The sequence below is a fragment of the Onychomys torridus genome, chromosome 8 (assembly GCF_903995425.1).
Source record: "Onychomys torridus chromosome 8, mOncTor1.1, whole genome shotgun sequence".
Taxonomy (NCBI): domain Eukaryota; kingdom Metazoa; phylum Chordata; class Mammalia; order Rodentia; family Cricetidae; genus Onychomys; species Onychomys torridus.
The window spans coordinates 55,881,255-55,905,392 of record NC_050450.1 but is presented as its reverse complement, the minus strand read 5'-3'; the positions used below and the strand labels follow the sequence as shown (position 1 = coordinate 55,905,392).

Below are 24,138 nucleotides of genomic sequence, written 5' to 3'. Positions count from 1 at the left end.
GTTGGGAAAGCAACATGCAAGGAGGCAAAGCATGGGCCCAGGCCACTCACAGTGGTGTCGAGCCGGCCTGGAGCTCAGCTTTCATTATTAAAAGTAATTCTAGTCTCCCACCTCCATCCAGCACTGGAGGGAATTGTCTTTCTTGACATTCTGGTTGTGGTTTCTATGTTACTGTGAAGGAGAACCACACAGATTCCCTGGGACTGCCGGGATGATCTAGAATCCTGGGAAGTCCTGTCTGAAATGCCAAACCAGACACCCACCTTGAGGCTTCAATAAGAGAGGCCCTTTCTACCCTTCCCAGTTGTACGCTGCTGTTGGGGTCACATGGAAGGGAAACTGAGGCAGCACTTACCCAGAAGTAGTCACAATAGCTCCACTCAGTTGGCTTGAGCAGCTGCTGTTCAGGCATTGTGTCTGGATGAGGGAATGTCACACAGTTGATCTGCGGGGCACAGAGTGGGAAAGAGAATGTCGTCTCTGCCGGATCAAGTAGATGGAGCACAAAGCAGCCCCCTCCCACCACCCCCCAGGCCACTTTGGTGGAATGTCCTCAGCAATCTTCCCAAGCTCCAGCAGCCAGTGAGTACTTCAAATAAGAGGCAACAGGCCCCCACACCCATCCTAGAGGCTACAAAGAGGGAGACCTCTTTGGTGAGTGTTTAATAGGATCTATCACATTGTAAATGCCTAGATCCTGTGACCCAGGACCCGTGCTTCTGAGAGACTGTGCTACATACAGATCCATGTGTGCCCGGTTTCCACTGCACACTATCTACATGGTAAAAGGCTGGACCAGAACTGCACTGTCCGACAGGAAGGGAAGGCATGAATGAAGAATGAGACGGTCAGGAGGGGTGGGGTCACTTGCAACCCGGGCACCCAGGATGGAGAGGCAGCAGGCTTGAGGAATTCAAAGCCACCCTGGGCTAGACAAAGAGATCCTGTATCACACACAAAAGGCATCTGTAGAGGTTGTATGGAAGGTCCATGTATGAATTTATGAACGAAGGCAGAAGTCAAACTGTTTAGGGAAACATGGGACGATTAGCTCAATACACAGTATGTACTGGTATGAAAATGATCTTATAAAACACTGTACTATGTACAATGAATACAAACACGGAAAACAAATAAGCAATACAGCAATAAAGCTAAGCCATATTGATAAGGAAAAGTACCAGGGTGCACTGCTAAGTGGTGAGCGGTTCTGGGAGCACAGCAGGCAACGTGTAGAATAGTTTAGGTTATCACAGTATGCTCCATTTGTATGAAGAAGTGGGGTAATATCTGCCTGTTTGATATAACCTGTGTGGGATCATTCTGGAAGCCAGAAACTAGCATCCGAATCCGCTTCTAAGAACAGAGCTGACTTAGAAGTGCTTGAGCGTCGGGGGTGAAAGGTTATACTGAGATACCTGTGTTATGAACACCACAGTTTAAAGGTATAATCCGGGGTGCGGGTATAATCTTGGGGCTGGCCCTTATGATGGAGAGTGTGGTGTGGAAGTTTCTGGGCTGTTAGAGCTATTGATCCTTCCAGCCATGTTTGTGGTCCTCCCTAGCTCCCCCCCCCCCGTTTCCCCCCCCTCCCCCTTTGTGGGCATGGCTTTGCTGCTGCTTTTGTTGAGATGGTTTCAACTCCCCAGCTCTATATCATGATCTCCTCTTTCAACCTCCCCATCTGACAAAGTGGGGTGTTCTGGTGCTGACTAGGAACCCCCCCCCCCCAGGGTGGCAGACTGTCCTCAGGCTCTGACCTAGGAGGGCCATGCAAACAGCTAGGTGCCTCTGAATCTACAACTAGAACAGGAAAGAAGCAGCCTGTGCCTTGGGAAGGTTCTTTGGGTTGTGGACACACATTTCATGGGCAGATTCATATTCCTCCTCCATGTCATCAGACTATGAGCTGATTCCAGGTCAGCCGGAGATCAGGGTCTCTATGTCAATTGTCTCAAGTTCTCAGTGACGGCAATTATTTCAGAGTTTAAAATGAAAACAAAACCAAAACACCATGTACAACCAGCAAGCTCCTGTGTCCACTGACTCAGACCCTGGGACCTCTGACCTAAGGCAGGAGAACATACATGTGTTAGTCGGTACATTGCCCGGCTTGCCTGCCCTCTGCCAAGAGCAGCAGCTGCCCTCACAGGCTTGGGTGAGGAGACCCAGAAGTGCTAGCCAGAAGAGAAAGGCCTGCTCTTGGACATTGATGTTGGCGAGATAAGGTGGGAATTGTATGGGGAGAAACACCCTGACATGGTGGGAAGGGGGCCAGGAATGTCACAGTGCCCTGGAGATCCACAGCACTGAATTCTACCACAGTCAGCTCAGTGTGGAGTTCTGGTCTACAGCTGCTGCTAGGGGCTGGATGTGGGGTAGAGCTGGTAGCATCTCAGGTCTAGCCCCAGGAAAAGAGTCTCTCCAAGCTCTTGATCTAGGCTGAACCCCACTCCCTGCTGTGAGGTGTCCTGATCTGGACAGCCATGGAAGGATGGGGCCTGGGAGGGAGTGAAGGCGGGAGGTGGGGGGAGCTGGGGACTCGATGCTCCTGCCACTCTGAGGATATTAGTTCTCCGATGATGCCCTGGTCAGGAGCCCCAGGGTGCCTGTCACTGCCTCTGTCACTTCTGATTTGGGTTAGCCCATTGGGACTTCACGGAATCCTCAGCGCCCTTCTCCCCCTGGTGGTCATGTCAAGAAGTGCACAACACTGAGGAAGTCAGATCACAGAAGTGTTCAAATCCAGGTCAGGCTGGAGGTAGAGCTGAATGTTTACCAAATAGCTCCTCCATGGCATGTGCCACGCTGGATTTTCCTGCTACACTGAGTCTCCTCATCATCCTGCATACATACATCTGTGTTGTAATTCTGATGCTTTTTTTTTTTTTTTTAACCTTTCCTTCCTTGCTCACAGCTTGCCTGTGAGGGCAGGTGGCAAGATGGAGACCATCCTATCCTAGGGTTTTCCTAGCTCCTGGTACATCAGGCAAACAGTGGGTATTCAATAAAGCATCATTATTGCAATGACAGGGAACTAGGTCTGAGGTATAGCATCTGTTCTCAAGAGCTTGATAATTAAGGGATGATGGTCCTTGGGATAAACCTATCATTAGGGTAGGTGCAGGATGCTGAAGCCACAGGAAGAGCTTGGGGTGCTGGGATGACTCTTAGATGGAGTGGTGCTTGAGGAAGATCTAAGCAAACAGGCTGGGAGAGGAAAGGGTATTTCAGGAAGAAAAGGGGCCTGTGTGTGTGCCTCCATGTGCAAGTATGAATGTGTGTGTGTGTGTGTGTGTGTGTGTGTGTTCACACAATGCATGTTGAGTTCAGAAGCAAGAGGGGCTCTTGCAGATGTGCCCAGATGTCTGTACTGAAGGCAGTTAGCCACCAAGTGTCTGGTTCATGTGTGGCATGGACAGGACGGTGCCCTCTGGGTTCTCAGCCCCACATAGTGGAGGCTGCACAGTTTGGAGAGCTGCAAGAAGATGACTGTGGCCCCAGGAGGGAAAGGCCCAGGCCTGCCCTTGACCCCAAATGCCAACAGTGCCAAGGAAAGAATGTGTGGAGCCTGGCCTGAGTGCATGTGTGTCCCTGCACACTGGGTCATAAAGAGGGAGATGAATGGATTCCGGAGAGACAGAAGGAGAGACACAAGGAGGGAGAGACACAAGGAGGGAGAGAGAGCGGGAAGCTTCAGCAGCAGAGGGTGTTGTGAGCACAGTGTCATGAAATCATGCCCAGTAAGCAATCAGAGCAAAAATGTCCATCTGCCACAGTGGTGCAAACAGGGGAGGAAACTGAGGCACAGAGGCTGACAGGCCACTGTCAGGCAGATAGAGTGGCGTGAGAGGGTGCAGAGCTGGTCTCCCAAGTACCGGTCCATCATTCTCATGCTGACCCTACTCCTCTGTGACCTTCAGGCCTCACAGCCAGGTGCTGGTGTCCCTGAACCACAAGGCTCCATCAGCAGGGCCATGGTACTCCAAGAAGGAAGAGAAAGTGGAGCATGTCTTTCTCCATGGATACCTCCATGGGCAGACTCCTCCTTTTCCTCCTGGCGATTTCCAGGCAGTTGCTAGGAATGTATGGCGGTGGCAGCACCCTAGAGGAAAGGTGTGTCTCCTCCAGAAGCCTGCTGGGAACAGTGAGAGCCTCAGTTCCTCCTGTTGCTGCATAGTAGACAGCCTGGGCATCTACTTTATGCTCAGCAAGTGCTAATCAGGTCCCGAGTCTTGCCACATGTGGACCCATACTGTCCTCATAACAGCCACGCAAGGCACTGAGGCACAGAGAGGTTAAGAACTTAACCCAGATCACAGAGCTCCTAGGTAGTAGTAGAGCCATGGCCTGAATCCAGATGAGGACTCTGGGTCCAGACTGGGGTCCTAAGTCCTGTCAATACACGACTTGTTTAACACCCTGGGACAATGTAGCTGTGCCCTGTTAATGCCAGACAGTTGTTGAACAGGAAGCAGAAGAGGGGTGTGCCCGTCAGTGTGTGTGTGTGTGTGTGTGTGTGTGTGTGTGTGTGTGTGTGTGTGTGTGTGTTGACCATTCCTGCTGTCTCTTCCTGGGATCCCCAGTCTCAGGAACAGCCACATGGATAAACAGCCCTGTCCCACCCTAATGGACGGCAAGCTTCCTATTTGGTGGCAGCTTGATTAAGGCACTCTGCAGGATCATGAGGTTTGTTCCCAGACACTCACTGAAGGTACAAAGGAGGCAGCAGCAGCAGGTAAAGCATCTAGCCGGACCACCAGGGATAAAGGACACATGTGTGACCCACTTGAGGGGCTGATGTGGGAGGCCGGGGTACCTGCTCTCATTATACAGCGGCATAGTCTGTGTTCGGGGGCAGGATGATAGTCTTCCAGCCCTAGGGCTAAGGTTACACAGTTTGGTAACCCAGGCTGCAGTTAAGGACTCTGTACGATCCTGATCCAGGAAAGTGAGAGGACAGGAAAGGACCCCGTGGGCTCTCTCCTCCAGCCACTAGTTCCCTCTCGGGATGCCATGCTTCCAGACAGGTTCTGCTGGGCATCCAAGCTGAGGACCACAAGGTCCTCTAATTCCTCCTTCCAGGAGATTGTGCCTGGTGCCTTCCCTGTCATCATCACTTAAATCCTCTATATCTTGATGTGTCAAGTTTGTGCTGAGGGCAGTGAGTAGCCATTAATGCCTGTCACTTCCAATCAAACAGCGCCCCCCACCCCCCACCTGCCAGCCCAGCACTGCTGAGAGCCGGAATGAGACCCAGGCATGGCTGCCAGGCCTGCCACTGCTGCCAGAGGGCCCATGTGCCTGCTCTCCTAAACTAGCTCTGGGCCACTGAACTTCAGATGCAGCTCAGTCCTCGCTCCTTGACCAAGGACGTGCACCCTGTCCTGGCAAGGCCTGGCCACGGCTGCCTCCCAGATCAGACAGTGTGGACATTGTTCACCAGTTCTGTATTCCCTGAGACCAGGAAAGGTTGTGTCTCAGCCTTCTAGGAATAGGGCCTTCCTAGCCCCTGAAGAAGTGCTGAGCTCTATAGGGTTTGAACTTGGAGCTAGGGTATGGAGACAGAACACCGTGTGAAGGAAAGAATGGTCTAAGTTTTCGGCCTGAAGTAATGAGGGGTTAGAGTATCCAAGGGGTGCATGGGCAAGCACCCAGGTTGGTAGTAGGGAGTCCTGGATTAGAGCCTTTGGTTTTCTCTCTCACTTGCTGTGTGACCTGTAGCCACTCCCTCCTTTGCTCAGTTTCCCCAGCAACAGTTCTCCAAGGTGTGAGCATTCACATCAAACCTCCAGGAGTGTGGACAGAAATGTAGTTTTCTGTCCTTGCCCCTAGAGAGACAAACTACAGATGATTTTCAGGAATCTACACCTAAACAGTGTCTCTGGAGCCTCGACTACCAGCTGCATGCTCCAGATCATCTTGTGAGATGTGTTGATGTAGGCCAGAGGGAAGGACCAGGCAGGCGTGCCATCTGGTAGAAAGCTCGGGGCCATACTCCGAAGCTCTGACTGCAGGGACCTGGCGGTGGCCTGACTCTGTGACTGGGCTCCGTCACTTCATGCTTTTACAACAACTAGCCAGCACAATACTGCCCTCCACTCTCCACTTCCGATGTTGCTTCCAGGATATGAAAATGTGTCTCCCTCTCATTTTCTTTCCTTCCTTTCTCCTCATTTCCAGTGGTTCTGAGGAGCTTTCATCTTGCTTCCGCATTCTGCAGCATTTAGTAGCAATGTGAAGATAGGGATCGTGCCCTCTGAAGCCTGAACCTTGGTCAGCCTATGCCATGCCAGGTTCCTCTAGACTCTCTAGAAAGAGAAGTTGTGGCTGCTGCAGGGTTGCAGCAGGCTGAGCTGCCCTGCCCAGTTTCCAGGAGACCCAAGGAGGGTCAAGGCAGGGTGACGGCCTGAGGGACCTAAGCCAGCTCAGGAAGGGCATTGCCAAGAGCTGAGTTTTTGAATCTTGAAGCTTCCTAGCGAGGTGAGTTTGGGCCTGGCACTACTGTGTGCTCCGGTCTCCTCATCTGTTTACATACACTGCTATGATCACACTAACACATATCAAGCACAAAGTGTGTGCTGGGCTCTGTTCTAGGTGCTTTACAATTACGGACCAATTTGTTCCAGATCCCAGTTCCCCATCGCTGAAGTCCTCACTTCCCTGCTTTGTAAAAACAGGCACCACTAGAGGCGGCACAGCTTTGTGAATGACATAAGTGACACTCTGGCTTCAGAGTCCAGGTGTAAAATCACTCTGGAGGGTTGATTCTGTTAACCACAGCTCACACAGCAGGGAGCAAATGGAGCCGTCCTGGTGTGTGCCGCGTGGGCACCAAGGTGGCAGCAGGTATTATGGCTACTATTACTGTTTGTTTGGCTCTCTCTTCCCTACAAGGTAGGATGGTTCACCTGGACAACCCCAGCAATGCACCCACCTTGGGTTTTATCTTTGGAGAGGTGGTCAGAACAGCTCAGAACAAGGTGCCGAGGAGCAAAAGACAGCCAGTCTGTGTCTCCTCCGTACTGGAGCTAGGATAGCAAATTTCCATAGACCTCACTTCTCAACTCTCCGGGTTGTTGGCTAAGAATCTAGGTAGCTCCCTCCTTAGAGCTGAGGGCAGAGATGTCCTGGCCCCAGCGCATCACGGGGTTGGAAGGGAGGACTTGGGGTCCATACTCCATCCCCACAAAGGTATCTGGCTGGCACTAGGGGGATCCCTGAGAGTTTGGACAGGAACTTCTTGCCAGGGACTCCCAGAAATGCTGTTTGTAGGGAGTTATTTCTCGCTTTTAACTTTGACGTCTTCCAGAAGTTTCCCTGCACAAAAGCAGCCCCGCGGTGGCTGTAATTTCCGCGTCACATCTCTGCACACAGCACACTCCACCCCCTTCAACTTGCTCCCCCACAAGCACCTTCTCCTGCCCACCACACAGAAGGTGCGTTGGTTCCCTTACAGCCTCCCACCCTCCACCCCTTCATCAGGGTAGGGCAGGCGAAATGGGAAATTAACAGAGGGAGGGGACAGGGGCCACTTCAGCTAAACCCAAGCTTTGGCTGGAACTTCTCTGTTTCCTAGTGAGCGTTGATTCTGGTTGTCGTTCCATGTTGCCACGGCAACAGCCCAGTTGTGACCCAAAGCCCCAGCCCTGGAACCCTCCCCACCAACAGTGAGCCACTTACGGTGATGGTGTTTTCCTTGCTCTGTCTTTTGCCTGGCGACGAGGATCCCAAGTTCTGGGGAGAGAGGTGAGACACCTCATCAAAGCTGTTCTCCATGTTGGACATCTTTTTCCCCATTCCCGTTCCCCAGGTGGGTGGAGGGATTGGTTAAGAACCCTGGGCTAGGGAAGTTCAGGGGTGTCAGCCTGCTGTTAACTCCTGAGTCACCATGTTCTGGGCCAGGGCAGGCAAGTGCATCTTTAGAGCCCAAGCTGCTTCAGAATGCTCAGGCTCCAGGCAAAGTGGAGAAAGGCTGAGTTCAGGCTCCGGGGAACCAAAGCAAACCAGGTCTCCCCTCCTCTCCTTTCCAACTGGGATTTGGGGGAGTTAACCCCTCCGCTGCCCTCTGCTGGTAACCAGACCACATCGCCAAAGCAGAGGCGTGCAATGGCAGGGGAACAGAGAGTTAAGGCAGATTGTAGGCCACCCCCCCCACAACCCCGGCACAGAAGACTCAGCACATGACATCTCATTCTGAACCCCTGAGTCTGTAACATCAAATGGCGAATGCGCGTGGAATGAGCGTGGGGCGCTGCTCAGCCACCTTGGCAATGTGCCACTGTGCTGGCATCCGGGAGTCACAGTGATTTCTCACAAGCAGAGAATCCTTCTGGAGTGACTTTTTATATTGTCCCCATTGTCGGCAAAAAACTGGAGTCCTGATTACCTCTGTACCTACAGGTGATGGCCAGAGCCCCATGATTGTGTTGGTTGAGATGGCCAAGAATGGCCAGCTTTTTAAAGAGTCATTTAAAGGGAGACAATGTTCAGTCCTGAGACTTTAGCAGTTCTGCTCAGGATTCAACTTCATGGCTCCCCAGACAGAATTCTGAGATGTCACTTGTCTTGGGTCCCACGATGCCCTTAAAAACAGCACCCATGAGGCACCATGGGTGACCACTCTGTATGTGTTCTGGGGCTGGCATGGCTCCAAAGGTATGAAAGAAAGGCTTTACCTCAGGGAAGCCAGGTGAAGATGTCACCCATCTTCAAGACATATCTCCCTGGACCCTGGCAAGGTGAGAACCTGTGGGTAGGTTGCTCCTGCTTCAGGAAGCCATCAGCAAGCCAGGCTAAATGGAGTTCACCACAGACCCTTCTGATGTACAGCCTTACAGCCTGTTCAGAGAAAACTCACATCCTTGGAGGTCTTGGTGAAAAGCAGTTTTAAGGAGAATCCATTTCATGGATGACTAGCTTTGAGATGAAGGTCATAGAACTGACTTCTTGGAACCTCGGGGTTCCCATCTGTAAAATGGACTACCATCACTGGTTCTCACACAGCCCTAGGTAGCCCCACCCTGAGCAGCTGGACACTCCGCTGGAGGCACACTGATCTGACCACTTCAATCACGTTATCCAGGCACCTCTGCTTACAGCAGCTCCTCGGCTACCCTGACAGGCTATGGATGATGTCAAGCTTGTGGTCAACTATAGCTTCGATATGTATCCACCTGACCTGGCCTGTACCCTTCCAAGGTACCATGTGCCCATGGCAGAAGACAAGCAGAGGATGCACAACAAGTGCCCTGGGTGCCAGTCATCAGGAAAAGTGTCTTCCCTACAGAGACACTGGCCAAGCCTGTGCCTGCCAAGAAAGAAACAGTCCCACCTCAGGGCTAGGTTCTCTTCTTTGCAAGTGTCCCTGTTAGGGACCAACATTATGCTGCCACCATCCTTGTGTGCCTACTGCAGTCCAGGACTGGTTGTGGGTGGCCAGAGGGCAAGGCGCCTTGGACAGTCTTATATGGCTGCTGTTACTGGAGGTGTAAGAGACTAGGAGACAAGAAACCCTACAAGAGTCGCCCTCTAGTGGTAGCTTTTGTTATTTCCCCACAGAGAGGAATGCAGGTTCCTAGAAACCCAGCATCTTACTGTGCCAACAAACACAGGAGAATTCAAATAATGATGGAGATATAACAAAAGGGCGAAAGAGCTGGTCTAAAGATGACCCCCCCCATAGGTCACAGTGGGGGGCCACCTGCGCTCAGTAGGAATAATAACCACAGTGGACTCACTCCACAGTGGGCAGAGGGAACATGCCATTCCAGAAGAACACCCATGAAAATGTACATAGAGTTCACTGCTTGGAAATCCCAGTGTCAAAGGGGTTTAGACTGATTGTCACAGATACTGAAAACAGAGAAGACTGTCAGGAGGCTGGACAGTCGCACAGTGTCACACTAGTGCCCTGCAGTTACTGACCAATCAGAAAGGGAAATGAATGAAATAAATCTAGTAGTTACTACAGTGACTCAGAGCCTCCCTGGCAGGCACAGACCATCAGGCGTGTCTCCCCAGTGATGCCCCAGGCAGCAGGCAGCTCACCTCCTACAATGCTCCTATCAAACTCAAAGCATGGGTCTAAGCACAAGAAAGCGAACAGATTAAGAATGTAGGTCGGCCTACAAGACAATGACCTGGAGTTTTCAAAACATAAACTAGAAGTCAGTGTGAGGGCAGGCAAGAGAAAAACCCTGGGACGTTGGCCCAGACAAAGAAGTTGAAGCAAGCAAAATGATGAACCTGGCTGTATCACGGCATACTATTCACCTGTAGGAAAGAAAGTTGAGCACACTCAACACCGACATCAAAAACATCCTGAGTGAAAGCAATCAGCCACTGAGGACCACATACAGCTGACCTTCCCGCAGATAAAACACCATAAAAAGACAGTCTGGAGTCAGAAAGTAGGCTAGTGACAGCCCAAGGCTTTGGGGAGGCTTAGGAGGGATGCACATTCTCTACAATTCATTGTGATGAAGGAGGTACAACTATGCGCGCACTAAAAGCAATCAGTGAATTGCCTGCTTGGCACCAGCCTGGGCTCCACTGGCCCTGCCTTCCCCTCTACCTTTCTTTCTTTCACCAGACTGGGAATTGATCTCTCCCTGGTAACCTGCTGAGCTGTAGCCCCAGACTGTGTTTTAAATGATGGAACTACATAGTAATTAGTTGCATCACAACAAAGCTGTGTTTGAGAGAGAAGTAGATGGACAGACAGACAAAGATAGAGAGACAGAGGCTAAAGAGACAAAGTAACCAACATTTGCATGTCAAACACTGAAATGGATCCTGGACTGGAGAGAAAAGCAGGTGTAAACAGCATTTTAGGGATCACTAGAGAACTGGTCTGTGGGATGTATATGGTGATGTTATCCGACTGGTGTTTTCTTGGGTGTGGTAATGGTACTTTGATATCTTCCCCATTTGATTTGCAATTAGAAATACTTGCATTTAGAACAGCGGTTCTCAACCTGTGGGTCATGACCATCAGAAAACACACATTTCTTAGAACATAGGTCCTAGGAACTCAGACACTGCTCAGTAGCAAAGTTACAGATACAAAGTAGCAACAAAAATAAACATATGGTTGGGGGTTCTTAAGACCATAGGAAATACGTGTTTTCGGATGGCTGTGACCCATTGATTTAGAGCACTAAATCAGGAGTTTTACTTTTTCCACCAGTAAAGGGTGGGGTGTTGAGGCAGGATGAGACCACACAACCAACACTGGCCTAATGCCGATGATGTGATAGTCCGTGGGACTTTGTCACAGAAGGCCCCCAACTTTCATCAATTTACAGAACCCTACAGTAGATACTTCCACAATTTGTCCTTTGCCAATGATTCCAAAGAATTCTCCTTTTGGTAAATTTTTTTTTTTTTCTGGATCCAGAGCTCACTCTGTAGCCCAGGCTAGCCTTGAGCTAGAGACTCCGTGATCCTCCTGATTTGTGCATTGCTTGCCTGATTCTCCTCCATTTTTGTTGAACTGCCACTTCCACATCCCGGCATCCTGACTGTACCTGAACAACGAACTAACGCTGTTGTCATCAAGAACACACACTACTTGCTAAGCTGTGGTGGCGTCATGAGCAGGCTAACAGTCCCTCTTCCGAGTGTCCTTTTAGCACACTCCTCCTCAAGGATGCCTTTGGCAGGGGGTTTCCTATAGGAAAAGCCTTCTCAGTTCCCAACACTGTTGGCATAAACCTGGGCTCCTTGTGATGGTCCATGCAGACCCTTCCAGCCCCATCTTCTGCCCTCTTACGCCCGCTAATTTAGTAAGTCACATGACCCATACTTGGCTTCTATGGCTTCTTTGAAAGCTTCACCCTCCTTCCTGCCTCCAGACATCTACATGCTGTCCCCTCTGTCTGGAACACCATTCCCTCCCCCCATCTTTTTGTCAACCAACCCTTTGTGCAGGCTTCCATTCTAGCCCAGCATCTTTTCTTAAGAAGCCCCTGACTGCTGCCCACTAGTCTGCCTTCTCACTGTGCACACTTCCTCCTGCCTCGCCACTGATGAAATCACACAACTGTTGACCCATTGTCCTCCCGCAGCTAGGGCTGAGCCTTTCTCTACCTCAGAGCCTAGCAAAGACCTACATACACAATGGGGCATGCATTACTGAAGTAAAGGCCTGGGGAAGGGCTGCAGGGATGCAGAAGCTCAGCTCTTTCCTCACTTAAACTGCATTCCTCAACAGATCCTGTTAGGTGCCCATGCCCTGAGTCCTGAGTCCCTCCTCTTTCCTCTGTGTCTTCTGGGGTAGTCATGAAGCCAGAAGAGTGGAAAGATGGAAAACAAGAAAGCCCAGGTAAAGGTGTTCAGGAAAGGAATGCATAAGCTAGGATTTGCTTCCACTGCTGAGGTTGGTAAAGCTATTAATTAGCCTTTGACACCTGGGCTCTCTGGCATCCAGGAAGGTGCCTATTTATCCAGGACTCAGAAGGCAGCACTGTTGATGACTGCAGTACTGAAGCTGTCCACTGGGCGGCACCAGACCACCACCACCTGTGCCCATCCACCCGGGTCTCACAAGACTAGGCAATGGAGAAAGCAGGACCCTCAGGAGCTCCTGAGCACCCTGCCATGGGTCCTATTTATGACACAGAATGGTAGGAACATTAGATGTGCCTGCCCCTCTCTGCTACCATTCTTTCCCATTCACCTGCTCAAAGAGAGAGAAGCCAGCAGATACTTTGCAAATCGGGCCTTGGTTATTATGACCCCAAGTTCTGCCTCTCAAATGGTCAAGTGGCCCTTCATTCACTCAGATCTCAAATATTGTCCACATGTATGCACATGCTAGAGACTGAACCCTGGGTCTTGGATACAGTAGGTAAGTACTCTGCCACTGAGCCATGTCCCCAGTCCTCAGTTATTATCAAGAGCAATTGTGAGTTATGATTGGCAGTCTGGGATGGAGAGTAACCCCTGTATAATGAAGAATGTTGCACATGCGTAAATGTCTTCTGGGCCCTACTGTCTTTAAAGGGAGACTCTCTCAACCTAATTATAGTTAGCCTCTAGAGCTCTTTTGATACTTAGTTTTAGAGGTTCAAACAGAGATTAAAAAGTAGCCGCTTCCCTATTCAAATGGTGTCTTTTCATAGCCTAAAAGAATCCTAAAGGATCTACTTTACAGTTATGGGAGGCAGGGAGTAGGTGTACATTTACCCTTTCTATGTATACTACACTGTTTATTTTTGTTTCTTTGATGAGGCCTTAACTTCAGGGTTATCATCCAAAAAGAATAGTCTGCTAACCTGCCTGTGTGTAGCAGTCACCATCTACCAGGCCTGGGCCTTGGAGCTGGCCTTCCCTGGAAACCCAGCACCACATGCCCTTACTAACACACACACACACACACACACACACACACACACACACACACACACAAGCATACATGGGTGTAGCAAGGGGGCAACCCCAATTACTCTCTACTTTGTTCTCTGGAACAGGGCCCAAGAACTCACCAACTGTGCTAGGCAGGCTGGCCAGTGAACCCCACTGATCATCCTGTCTTCCCTAGGATTATGAGATCACCACCATGGCCTGCCTTTTCTATGGGTGCTGGGAACTAGACTCAGGTCTTCAGGCTTGTGTAATAAGCACGCCACCATCTGGCCTAGCTCTCCAGCAGCCAAATTTTATTCTCTTAAATAAAAAAGTATGTCTGTATTTTATAGAAGTAAAATGTGTTGATCTTAGGAAATTTGAAGAACGTAGAAACAACATAAAAATGACTCATGTTCTCTGATCAAGCTTTTGCAACCTCGATGCGATTTGTATTTTCAAACTAGCAATGTCTTGCTGAAGGAGCTGTCCTGCCCACCGCACAACAGTGAGCCACATCCCTTGCATCTACTCACTTGATGTGTCAACACCCCCTCTCCAGTGGCAGCAGTCAAAACCAAAGATGTCACCAAAATGTCTCCAAAGGAGAAACTGAGGCTGAGATGCGGTTAGGCCATTCTAGACAACCTGGCCTTCTTTCCTTTCAGCTCAGTTTTCCTTCTTCTAAATAGAACTGTATCCCCTTATTCACACACACACGCACACATACACGCACACATACATGCGCACATGCGTACACATGGAGGTAAGAAGAAGGTGCCATTCCTTGGAGCTAGACTCTAGTAACTCTAGCTGTTAGTTGCAGGCTGAGGTGAGCTGCCTGTTGTGGGTGCTTGAATTAAACTCAGGTTCTCTGGAAGAACAGTACACTTTTAGTCACCGGGCCATCTCTCCAGCCCTCCCACTTAAGTTAGAAGTATTTCCCGAGTCATTATATTTTCTTCAGGGTTTTTTTTTAAAGGGCTGTGTAATATCACCAGCTGGCTGGATATCCAGCACAAGAAGCCATTTTGACCATCCCCTGTTGTTGGGCAGTCAGATTGGGTACAGTGTTGAAGGGGTATAAATAATGCTTGTATGAATGGCCTTACATATACATCTGAATACATATAAATCTCTGAGTATATTCCAAGAACAGATATAGGAGGAGGAATTCTTCTGTCCAAGGCCTATAGCACACTGTTAAATTAGCTTCCATATTCTAAGCTGTCCCAGAGGCACGCGTGTTTTCAATGGTTGAGTGGGAGCTTCACAGTATGGAGGCCAGGGGAGTCACATCTCAGCGGGGAAGGAAAAATGGGGAGCTGTTTCCAGTGTCCTTCCTCAAGATTCTGGGGGTAGCAGCATGGTTTTATTGTGGTTCAGCTGCAGCAGGACAGGCTCGTGTCTTCAGAAACACTCTCAAGTCAGATGACAAGCCGTTTTCTCTTGCTCCACACTGATTGGCTCATGGAGAAGCCTATTGGTGACTCAACAAAGTCAGGGTTGATTGATGGTAAGTGATGATTAGTGATGTGAGCAGGGATTTGAGGGTGTCAGACACAGCCCTGTGTACTGCTAACTAAGCCTCGAACCCCACTAGCCAGACATGGTCTCTAGTAGCAGCACCATTATTGGCATCTGGGGGCTGGCTGGGAATGCACACCCTGCTCACATCAGATGCTATCCAAGAGGCAGGTGACTTGAAAGGTCAGCCTCACAGAGTTCTCTGCCACAGTTTTCTGAATCTGGGCTCAGTCTATGCTCGGCCCCCTGAGAGCTTCCCAAACTCAACACCTTTTGCTGCATGGAAGCTGGCTGTCACACCTTAGCTGATGGCACTCACAGAGCACAGGGTCTTGCCTTCAGTGACCATGCAGAGACCACAGCATACACAACTATTGTTCTCATCAGCAATTACCATTGTGGCCACCAGCCATCATCACCATCACCCTTGTAGGCTTCCACATCTATTCCTGAGAAAGTAGGACAGGGCTGGGAAGTTTCCTTAAGAAACTCTTAATTTGTGAGGAGACTGAGATCCCCCCTTAGATGCAGCTTCTTACAAATAAGGAAATCCTAGGATCTTTCATTGCGTCCACTATGACCCTTAATCATGAGCTTGTTCCTCTGTGGTCCCATGCTCCTGAGAATGCTGTTGATACCCAACTCATGATGTCACGCGTGTCAGTTTGGATGGCCAATGAGACAGCAGTTTGAGAATCTTAAAACATATTCCCAGGTGGGTATGGTGGTGCATGCCTGTGATCCCAGCACTTGGGACTTGGAGGCAGGAGGATCAAAAACTAGGGGCAACCTCGGCTACATAAGACCCTGACTCAAAAATGAAGACACATGCAAATTCTTTGCATCCTACAGGCGTGTTTATGCTGGGTTGGTGAATGAGATGGTCACATTTTCCTAAACTCCATTCTGGGTGACTGAGGATGATGGGCACAGCAGAGGACTAAAGGACAATGGCCTGGCTGGCCCACACTGCTAACTTGACAGGAAATCTGGACTCTATTGGATTTGTGGGAAACAGAGTGGATCTCTCTGCCCTGACAATTATAATCCATTACCTCCTGTCCCACATTTCCCTTGATTTCTAGAAAACCAACGAATGCAATTCTGCAACCCATCCTTCATCAAGAACTGTCAGGGCAACCCAGGGATACTTTCCACTAATGGCAGAAAAGGACTGGAGTCCCTGATTCCCAACTATATCCTTCCTAAGCTAGACACTCAGCTGCCCCTACCTCCCTTGGCAGCCCCTTACCTGGGAATCACCGGTGGATTTTCGGAGACTCATGTGGGCAGTCTCTGGAGGGTGCGCCGGGGTCCCTGATGCGTGGTATCCATTCACTGTGGGGACAGAGACACAGCTCAGATGCTGCGGGGGCCACAGACAGGCACCCTTGACTTCCGGCCACAGCAGCCCTCTCTCTCCCACCTCATCCCGGGGTTGCAGGAGGTCTCATGGGGTAGGGCCTAGCTACTGGAATCTGATCTGCAGCTAGGAGCTAGGAAAGAGTGGAAAGCTCCGATTCCTGGCAGCCAGTGTCCTGAACTCTCAGGGGACCGACTTTCTTCTCAGGAGCATGATCAGCAGAAGCCGAGGTCACCAGAGCCCAGCTGCCACCACAGGTGCTGACAAGGGGTCCTGTCTCTTTTTCCTGAGTCAGGTGGCTCCCCCATCATGGCCCTGAATCCTTTTCCTCTCTCTGGGGACTTTTCCACTCTCAGTCTCTGAATGCTATCACGTAAGTAAGGGTGAATACTCTTTTTAAAAAATGTTTGGGATCAAAAATATTTCAGATCTCAGACTTTTTAGAAAAACATTTTTGGAAATGTTGTACTAGGTATGTAGCACCCATCCAAAGAGCCTACCTCTGAGATGCCCTTCAACTTGACTGGATTTGGAGTTATGAGGACACGCACCTTTGGGCATGACTGTAAGGGTGCCTCCAGGGAGGCGTAACTGAAGAAAGTGAAGTCTAAGCATGCTCAGACGGACTGAAAGACAGGGTGGGGGTCCTGAAAAGCCTGGTGAGTAGACTGGCTTTCATCTCTCTCTCTGATGACAGATGCAACGGGACCAGCTGTCTCACACGCCCTCATCATGCCTTCCCGGTCATGATGGACTGCATCCTTCCAAATAATGAGCCAAAATAAACTCTTCCTTTCTCATGTGTGTGTGTGTGTGTGTGTGTGTGTGTGTGTGTGTGTGTGTTTCCCAGGTCAAGCTCTGATGTAGCCTCTCAGAAGCCTTGCTATTTTTGAGATAGAGTCTCTCTCAACAGGACCTGGGCTCATCAGTTGGGTTAGGCTGATGACCATCATCAAACCCTGAGATCTGCTTGCCTCTGCCTCCCCGGTGCTGGGGTTACAGACCACATCCAGCTTTCTTATATGTTTGCTGGGAATGAAACTCAGTTTCTCATGCTTGTACAGCAAGCACCTTCCCCAGGAAGCTGTCTCCAGCCCCTTAAATTGCTCTGCCATGTGGTTTTGTCATAGCAGCAAGAATGTAACTAATACACGCTCTTACATCCGGTGCTCGTAGGTATGTTAGTGTTCAAAAATCTTAGGTTTGGGGCTCAGACGGGGACTAGCCAGCTGGGGTCCTCAAGGCCCTCCTGATGCTGATGGCGTCTGGCATGTGGGCCTTATGATAAGGATATAAGTGGTGGAGAAGTGGGGGACAGAGAGAGAAAAGTGGAATGGTTCCTGAGCCGTGGAAGGACGCAGAAAGGAAGAAATGAAGATGGCGAGGAGTTGTTGGAGGCTTGCCATCTGGGGCCACGGTGAAGGTGGTGAAGAGTAATCTGAGGGGGAAGGCCTGCTCATCACCCAGGGCCATGGTGATGTCCAGGCTGGGCTGCTGCTAAGGACCATGTCTGGGTCCCTGGTCTTACAGAAGCCAGGGTCCGTGTGGATGTCCATGGTTCCTGTTGCTGTCCAGTGCCATGCTGATTCCAGTGAGCTGGGACCATGTTTGGGTCCGAGGGCCATGCTGACGCTTGGGCTGTGCCAATCTGGGTGGTCTTTACCGCCACCTGGGGTCACGGTGACAACCACATCCAGGCTGCTGCCGAGGACCATATTTGGGTTGATGGTCTTACTGCAGCCAAAGTCTCTGGGGATGTCCATGGCCCATGTTCCCTCCTAAGGCCACATGAAACCTGGGGTCTGGGCTGCAACCTGTGGCCTTATTGGTGTCCAGGGGCCATGGTGTTGCCAGAGCCATTTTGATCTAAGTGGCCAGGGCTACCACTGGGAGCTAGGATGTTGACCAGGCCAAGCTGCTGCCTGGGGTCATGTCTGGGTCTGTAGTCCAGATGCAGCTGGGGTCTGTGTTGAAGTCTGTGGCCCAGGTTGCCTCTAGGGATCTGGGTCAGAGTCGGCAGCTTAATTGGAGTCTGGGGGCCATGCCACAGCAGGGGCCATACAGATATCGGTGGCCTGTGCTGCCACCTGGGGCCATCTGGGCCCAGGCTGCTGCCAAAGGCTGTGTCTGGGTCTGTGGCCCTATAGTGGCCAGGGTCCGGACTGATGCTCCAGGTGCCCCTGAGTGCCATTTGGATGCCTAGGGTCAGATCAGCCACCCGAGTCCAGGTTGGTGTCCAAGGGTTAGGATGCATGCAGAACTGAGTGATCTGCGCTGCTACTCATTGTCATGGTGACATGGGCCAGAGCTGCATAAGAGGGCCATGTCAGCATCCGTGGCCCTACTGCAGCTAGGGTCTGTGCTGATGTCCAATGCTTCTGTTACCATCAAAGACTGTAAAGACACTCGAGATGGAGGTTTTGTTGGTGTCTCAGGACCACACTACCTCTGGGGCAGTGGTGACATTCAGACCCAGCTGCTGCCAAGGACCATGTTGAGGTCCATGATCCTACCACAGCTGGGGTCTTTGCTGAAGTCCAGGTCCTGCATTGCCACCAACAGTCACATAGAGACGCAGGGTTGGGACCGCAACCTGAGGCTTTGGTGGTGTCCAGCGGCCACGTGGATGCTAGAACCATTCCCACCTGAGTGGCCATTCTCTTCACTCAAAGCCTGGATGTCATCCAGGCCCAAGCTGCTGCTGAGGGCCATGTCTGAGGTCTGTGTTGATGTCTGTGGCCTGTGTCAAATTGGCCCCGCCCTTCGCTGGCCCTGGGAAAGCCAGCTTTCCCACTTGCTGGACACTATGGCAAGAGAGTTGGCCCCTGTACTTGGGAGAGATGGCCCCCACCTCTCACCAGAGGCGAGGCTGAACCGACTCTGAGGGCATGCATGTAGGGGAGCTGACTCAACCCTCTTGCCCAAGGCAGGAGTCCCCAGCGTCCCAGAGTGACCAGCTGGATTACCATCCAGGCCCACAGCCAGGCTTTGGGTTCGCCCATTCTAGCATCCACCCCGTCTAGGACCTGCTGGAGCTCATGAAAGGACTGGTCCTGTAGAATGATACCCACAGGATTCCCATGTCTCATGGCAGCCACAGGATATCCCAGAGGAGTTCTGGTGAGGATCCAGTGAGGATGGTGTACCAGAAACCAGAGGCCTTGAAAGAGAGCAGTAACTCATTGCAATGAACGTTTGCCAGTAAAGCTGACGATGGGACACAGGAGTATACTATACGACACAACGAAGCCTCCAGTGCCACCAGGAGGAATGAAGAGGTTTTGGAGAGGCAGGAAAGAGGAGAAGCAAAGAGATTCTTGTTGTTGTTTTGGTTTTGGTTTTGGGGGGTGTTTTTTGTTTTTGCTTTTGTTTGCTTGCTTTGTTTTGTTTTCTTTTGTGGAGGGGGTGAGGCAGGGGTGAGGGGAGATTATGGGGGGACCGGGAGGTGAGTAAAATTTGAGTGCATGGTGTGAAACTCCCAAAGAGTCAATAAAGAAGTTAATTTTCTTTTTTAAATTAGATTTTGGATTTGGGGGAACGGGATGTTCAACCTGGGCAATCGTAAGAGGATGGAATGGATTAGTTGTCATGAGATTTGGCTCTTCTAATTAATAAATGGTGATCAACCACATGGATTCTTGAGCCCTAGTTTTCCTAAAACCAAAACAACAGGGTCTGATGGCTCACACCTGCCATTCCAGGGTGCAGGAGGTGAAGGTGGAAGCAAGTTCTGGACCATCCTGGGCAACTTAGTAAGATGATGTCTCAAGATAAAAAATAAAAAGAGCCAGGTGTGGTGATAGCGCATGCCTTTAATCCCAGACCCTGGGAGGCAGAGGCAGGTGGATCTCTGTGAGTTCAAGGCCAGCTTACTCTACACAATGAATTCTAGGCCAGCCAGGGCTATATAGTGAGACCGTATCTCAACAAAGCAAAACAAAAGCAAAAATATAAATATAAAAAGGACTGGGGATGTGGCTTGGTGGTAGAATGTCTCTAGCGAATGCAAAGGTCTGGGTTCAATCCTTAGAGGAACACCTGCGTGTGTGCATACCACACACCACTCACATACACAGCCACATACACATACATACCACACATACACACACACACATACACACACACACACACACACACACACACACACACACACACACACACACACACCTTTGAAGGCCCACCTCTCTAGAATGTGCTTCTTGGGGAATACCCACTTTTATCCCCACTGTGTAATGAGGAGCCTCTTTTCATGGGGTAGGGGAAGCCCTGACTGTAGTAATGTCTTCTCATGACTGTAGTAATGTCTTCTCATTGATGTGGCTAAACATACTTGTCACTGCCCACTTCAAGCCTCAGCCTTGCTTCCCACTCCTGACCTTATGGGTTCACACTGGGACCCACACTCTCCCCCAAATACCTGAGTTTAGGAAGCCATTTCTCTTTGGTGCCAAGAAAATGGGTGTGATTCCACATAGTCCCCAAATCTGCTTAGTAAGTGTACCCCCAAGGAGGTGGTGATGAGCAGGAAAGAGACCTGCCTCTTCTACAGAGAACTTCCTTTAAAACGAAGGGGGTGAAGTGGAGAGGTGGCTCAGAGGTTAAGGCACTTGGTGCTCTTGCAGAGGACCTGGGTTCATTTCCTGACATCCATATGTAGGCTCACTTCCAGTTCCAAGGATCTGACACCCTCTTCTGGCCTCTGTGGGCACCGCACACATGTGATGCACATATGTGCATGCAAGGAAATACACAACTTTAAAAGGAGGAGGAGAAGAGGGGAGGGGAGGGGAGGGGAGAGGAGGGGAGAGGGGGCGGTTGCTGTTTTTTTTTTTTTTTTTTTTTTTTTTTTTTTTTGCTGGGTTTTAGCCTGTGAGAACCACCAGCTTGCACTGCCTCTGGAAACTGGAGAGTTAAACTGTCCTTATGCTCCAGGCTGGGCGAGACTGCCAATGGATACACACACATAAAAATAATAGCAGAGGACCATAGGTGGGCATAGGAACTAATGTCCAATTCACAGTTCTTCCAGAAGTTCTGCAAGCAGGAAGCAGAGGAGAATACATCTAAAAGTCACCAGTGCTTACTATAGGCAGGGCGTCTCATTTGCATGTAAACTGCCCCCACAGGTTCATGATTTGAACACTGGTCCCTAGCTGGAAACGTTGCTCTGGGAGGCTGTGAAGCCTTTGGGACAGGAGGCCTAGCTAGCAGACACAGACTCCCTGTGGGGCAGGAGATGCACAGAGCTTTAGGGTTGCCAGCTAGCTGCATTTCTAGCTCACTCCCTCTGCTTCCAGCTACAGATATGAGGGATCCCAACAGCTGGCTCTCTCAGCCATGAGATCCACCACGCTAACCTGCCATGAGAGACCACACCCTCTAAAATGGTGAGCCAAAGTCAGCCCTTCCTAGCCACATTGTTTCTGTGAGGTCATCTGCCTCAATGGCAAGAAAAGTAGTGAGGTGCAGCTCAAAAGCCCAAAGTTTTAGAGTTCTTAAGATGACATCATGAGTGGAAAATTCTGTGCCATGAAACAAGGTTTAAAATATTGTGTGTAAAATTACCTATGGGTTTTCTGTTTATACATGGATCCCATCCCCAAAATGTCTCCTTATGTATTGGTGGATATTACCAAGTAGGAAACATTTTAACTGAGGGACACCAAATCTGGAATGGAGAGTGGCCAGGGCTAAAGCAAACCATGGGCAGTGGGTTGGCAAAGACAATTCTAGATAGAAACTTTTCATGCTGGGGGATGTAACCCACCTTCTATTGCTTGCTGAAAACAACCCAGAGCCATTGGCAAGCAGGGCAATGCTCAACAGCCTCTAGACAGTTGGGTTTCTCCCTGGTTTGTAAGGTCAGCTCTAGACTCCTGAAGAAGTCTGGACAGGCATGTGTGTGTGTGGGGGGGGGGGGAGTTTAAAATGGGGACCGCAAGGTAAACAATCTGCACAGGGAACACCATGCCTCAAAAAGAAATGCCTGAAACTATAAGATGGAGGTAGAAACCCTGGCACATGCTTGGGCTCTGGGACTGATTAATAGGTACATGGACAAATGAGATCTGAATAATTTAATTTACAGGACTGAGCAAGAGACATGTATAACACATCCTACCGTGTAAACAAAGAAGATAGCATTTGCCAAGAAGCCATGGGACATTTGAAAAGTTAACCACGCTCGAGCCACAAATAAACTGGCGGTGCACAGCAGCTGGCATAAATAATTCAGGACACATTCTTTGACCAGGAAACAATAAAAGTAGATATTAATAATGAAAAATAAACACACAGGGCTTCCAACCACTGAACTTCCAAATAGTTGGAAACTTAAGAAAATGCCCTCTTAAGGACTGTCAGGCTAAAAGAGAACTTAAGAATATAATTACACATTATTTAGAAAAGAGTAAGGAAGAATAGGTTAAAATGAATGGATAAAGCCTGCATTACAGTTTCAGGAGAATTCATACCCTTAATTATTCTATTACTGAGCCCAAAGCAACAAAATTAACTGGACTAAACATTCTCTCTAAAGAACTGGGAGGGAAAAAAATTAAATGACCTCCAAAACAAACCGAGGAAAACAGGAGGCAGGCCCAGAGAAGGGAATTAATGTTAGGAGACAGGAAGGACATTGACAACCTGGAGCTGGTGCTCTCCTTTCTCCTCTCCTTTCATGTGTGTGTCACCGTGTGCACAGGCATGTGCACATGTGTGTTTAGGGTGGGGTAGGAATCATAACAATAAGAAGAGGAGATGAAGTAGCTTCATTTGAGGCTAGCCACAAATGCTGAGAATTAGGACACTTAAGCACAGCAAATACAGGCAAGAGGGTTTTTTTTTTTAAATTATTATTTTAATGCAAGAGCACATGATTTCTAATCGTAGACTAATAAAATCCAAACCTTCCATAAGATTCAAATTATCAAAGTGACCTCAAGAATACTTGAAATAGGAGCCAAAGAAGGGGACGAGGAAGGAGGAAGGAGAGGAAGAGAATGGGGAGATATTGGGGAGGAAGAGGAGGGAAAGGATGGGGGAATGGGAGGAGGAGGAGGAGGAGGAGGAGGAGGAGGAGGAGGAGGAGGAGGAGGAGGAGGCGACCTTTGGAAAAGTGCACATCCACGAAAAGGCACCAGGCCCAGATGGTTTTGTGAGCTAAACTTGTTAAAGCTCTAAGGAAACAGCCAGCCACAAGTTATCCCAAGACTGAGAAACACGTGCCAGGTCTCTCAGCCTTTACGCGCTGACCCTTTATACCCCAGAGGCAAACCACAGCTCAGTCTGATAATAAAATAAAACATGTTTTCTCTGAGCAGGTAATGACGCCATTATCTTTGATATCATTGGGTCCCTATAAGCCCAGGCTGTTCCCCAGCTCTTCGAGGGCAGAGGCTGTCCTGACCCCTCACTCACTCCCTTCCCAGAAATCACTAGGCACATTCTATGAGCTGCATCCTGTCACCTCGCTGCCCTGGCTCCTCTGGCTCCCAGCCCTGCCAGAAGCTAGCTAATGAATGCCCAGGCACTCCGCCTTTAATCCAGCCTCTTGTTCTTTCCTCAGTCCTAGTTTGTCAGCTATTGGCGACTTACTGCTCATGTCAAAACCATTACTGGGAAGAAAAACAACTTTCCCATTCAACCGTTTCTACCCACACAGCAGTTCTCTGCTGACCCCATTGTGTTCCGTGTCTCTCTGCTCCAGGCAGGCGTGTTCAGAAAGCCTACCAGTGAAAACGAGAACAGCTAAAGCCCATGGGACCCAGGGCCCTTACCCATGAGCATCCCCATCCTCTGGACTCTTAGTTCACCAGCTCTGGCCACAGGATAAACCAGCCCAAGTGGGAACTTCCAAGGCCTCCAGCCTCTGAGAGGGAAGTAAAATTGATTACTCA

At 49.9% G+C, this 24,138-nt stretch overlaps 1 protein-coding gene across 4 annotated transcripts in view; it reads right to left on the bottom strand.

Annotated features, from left to right (window-relative positions):
- Positions 1-24,138, bottom strand: part of Gas7 (growth arrest specific 7) — a 237,146-nt gene that overhangs the window by 29,784 nt on the left and 183,224 nt on the right. For 3 of the 4 annotated variants that reach the window (XM_036195631.1, XM_036195633.1, XM_036195632.1), the window contains exons 4-6: positions 16,130-16,215; positions 7,684-7,737; positions 356-445 (exon numbers count right to left, since the gene is read on the bottom strand). In XM_036195631.1, the coding sequence (XP_036051524.1) occupies positions 356-445; positions 7,684-7,737; positions 16,130-16,215 (230 nt within the window). The remainder of the gene's footprint in view (positions 1-355; positions 446-7,683; positions 7,738-16,129; positions 16,216-24,138) is intronic. The other variant, XM_036195634.1, reaches the window with a different exon arrangement.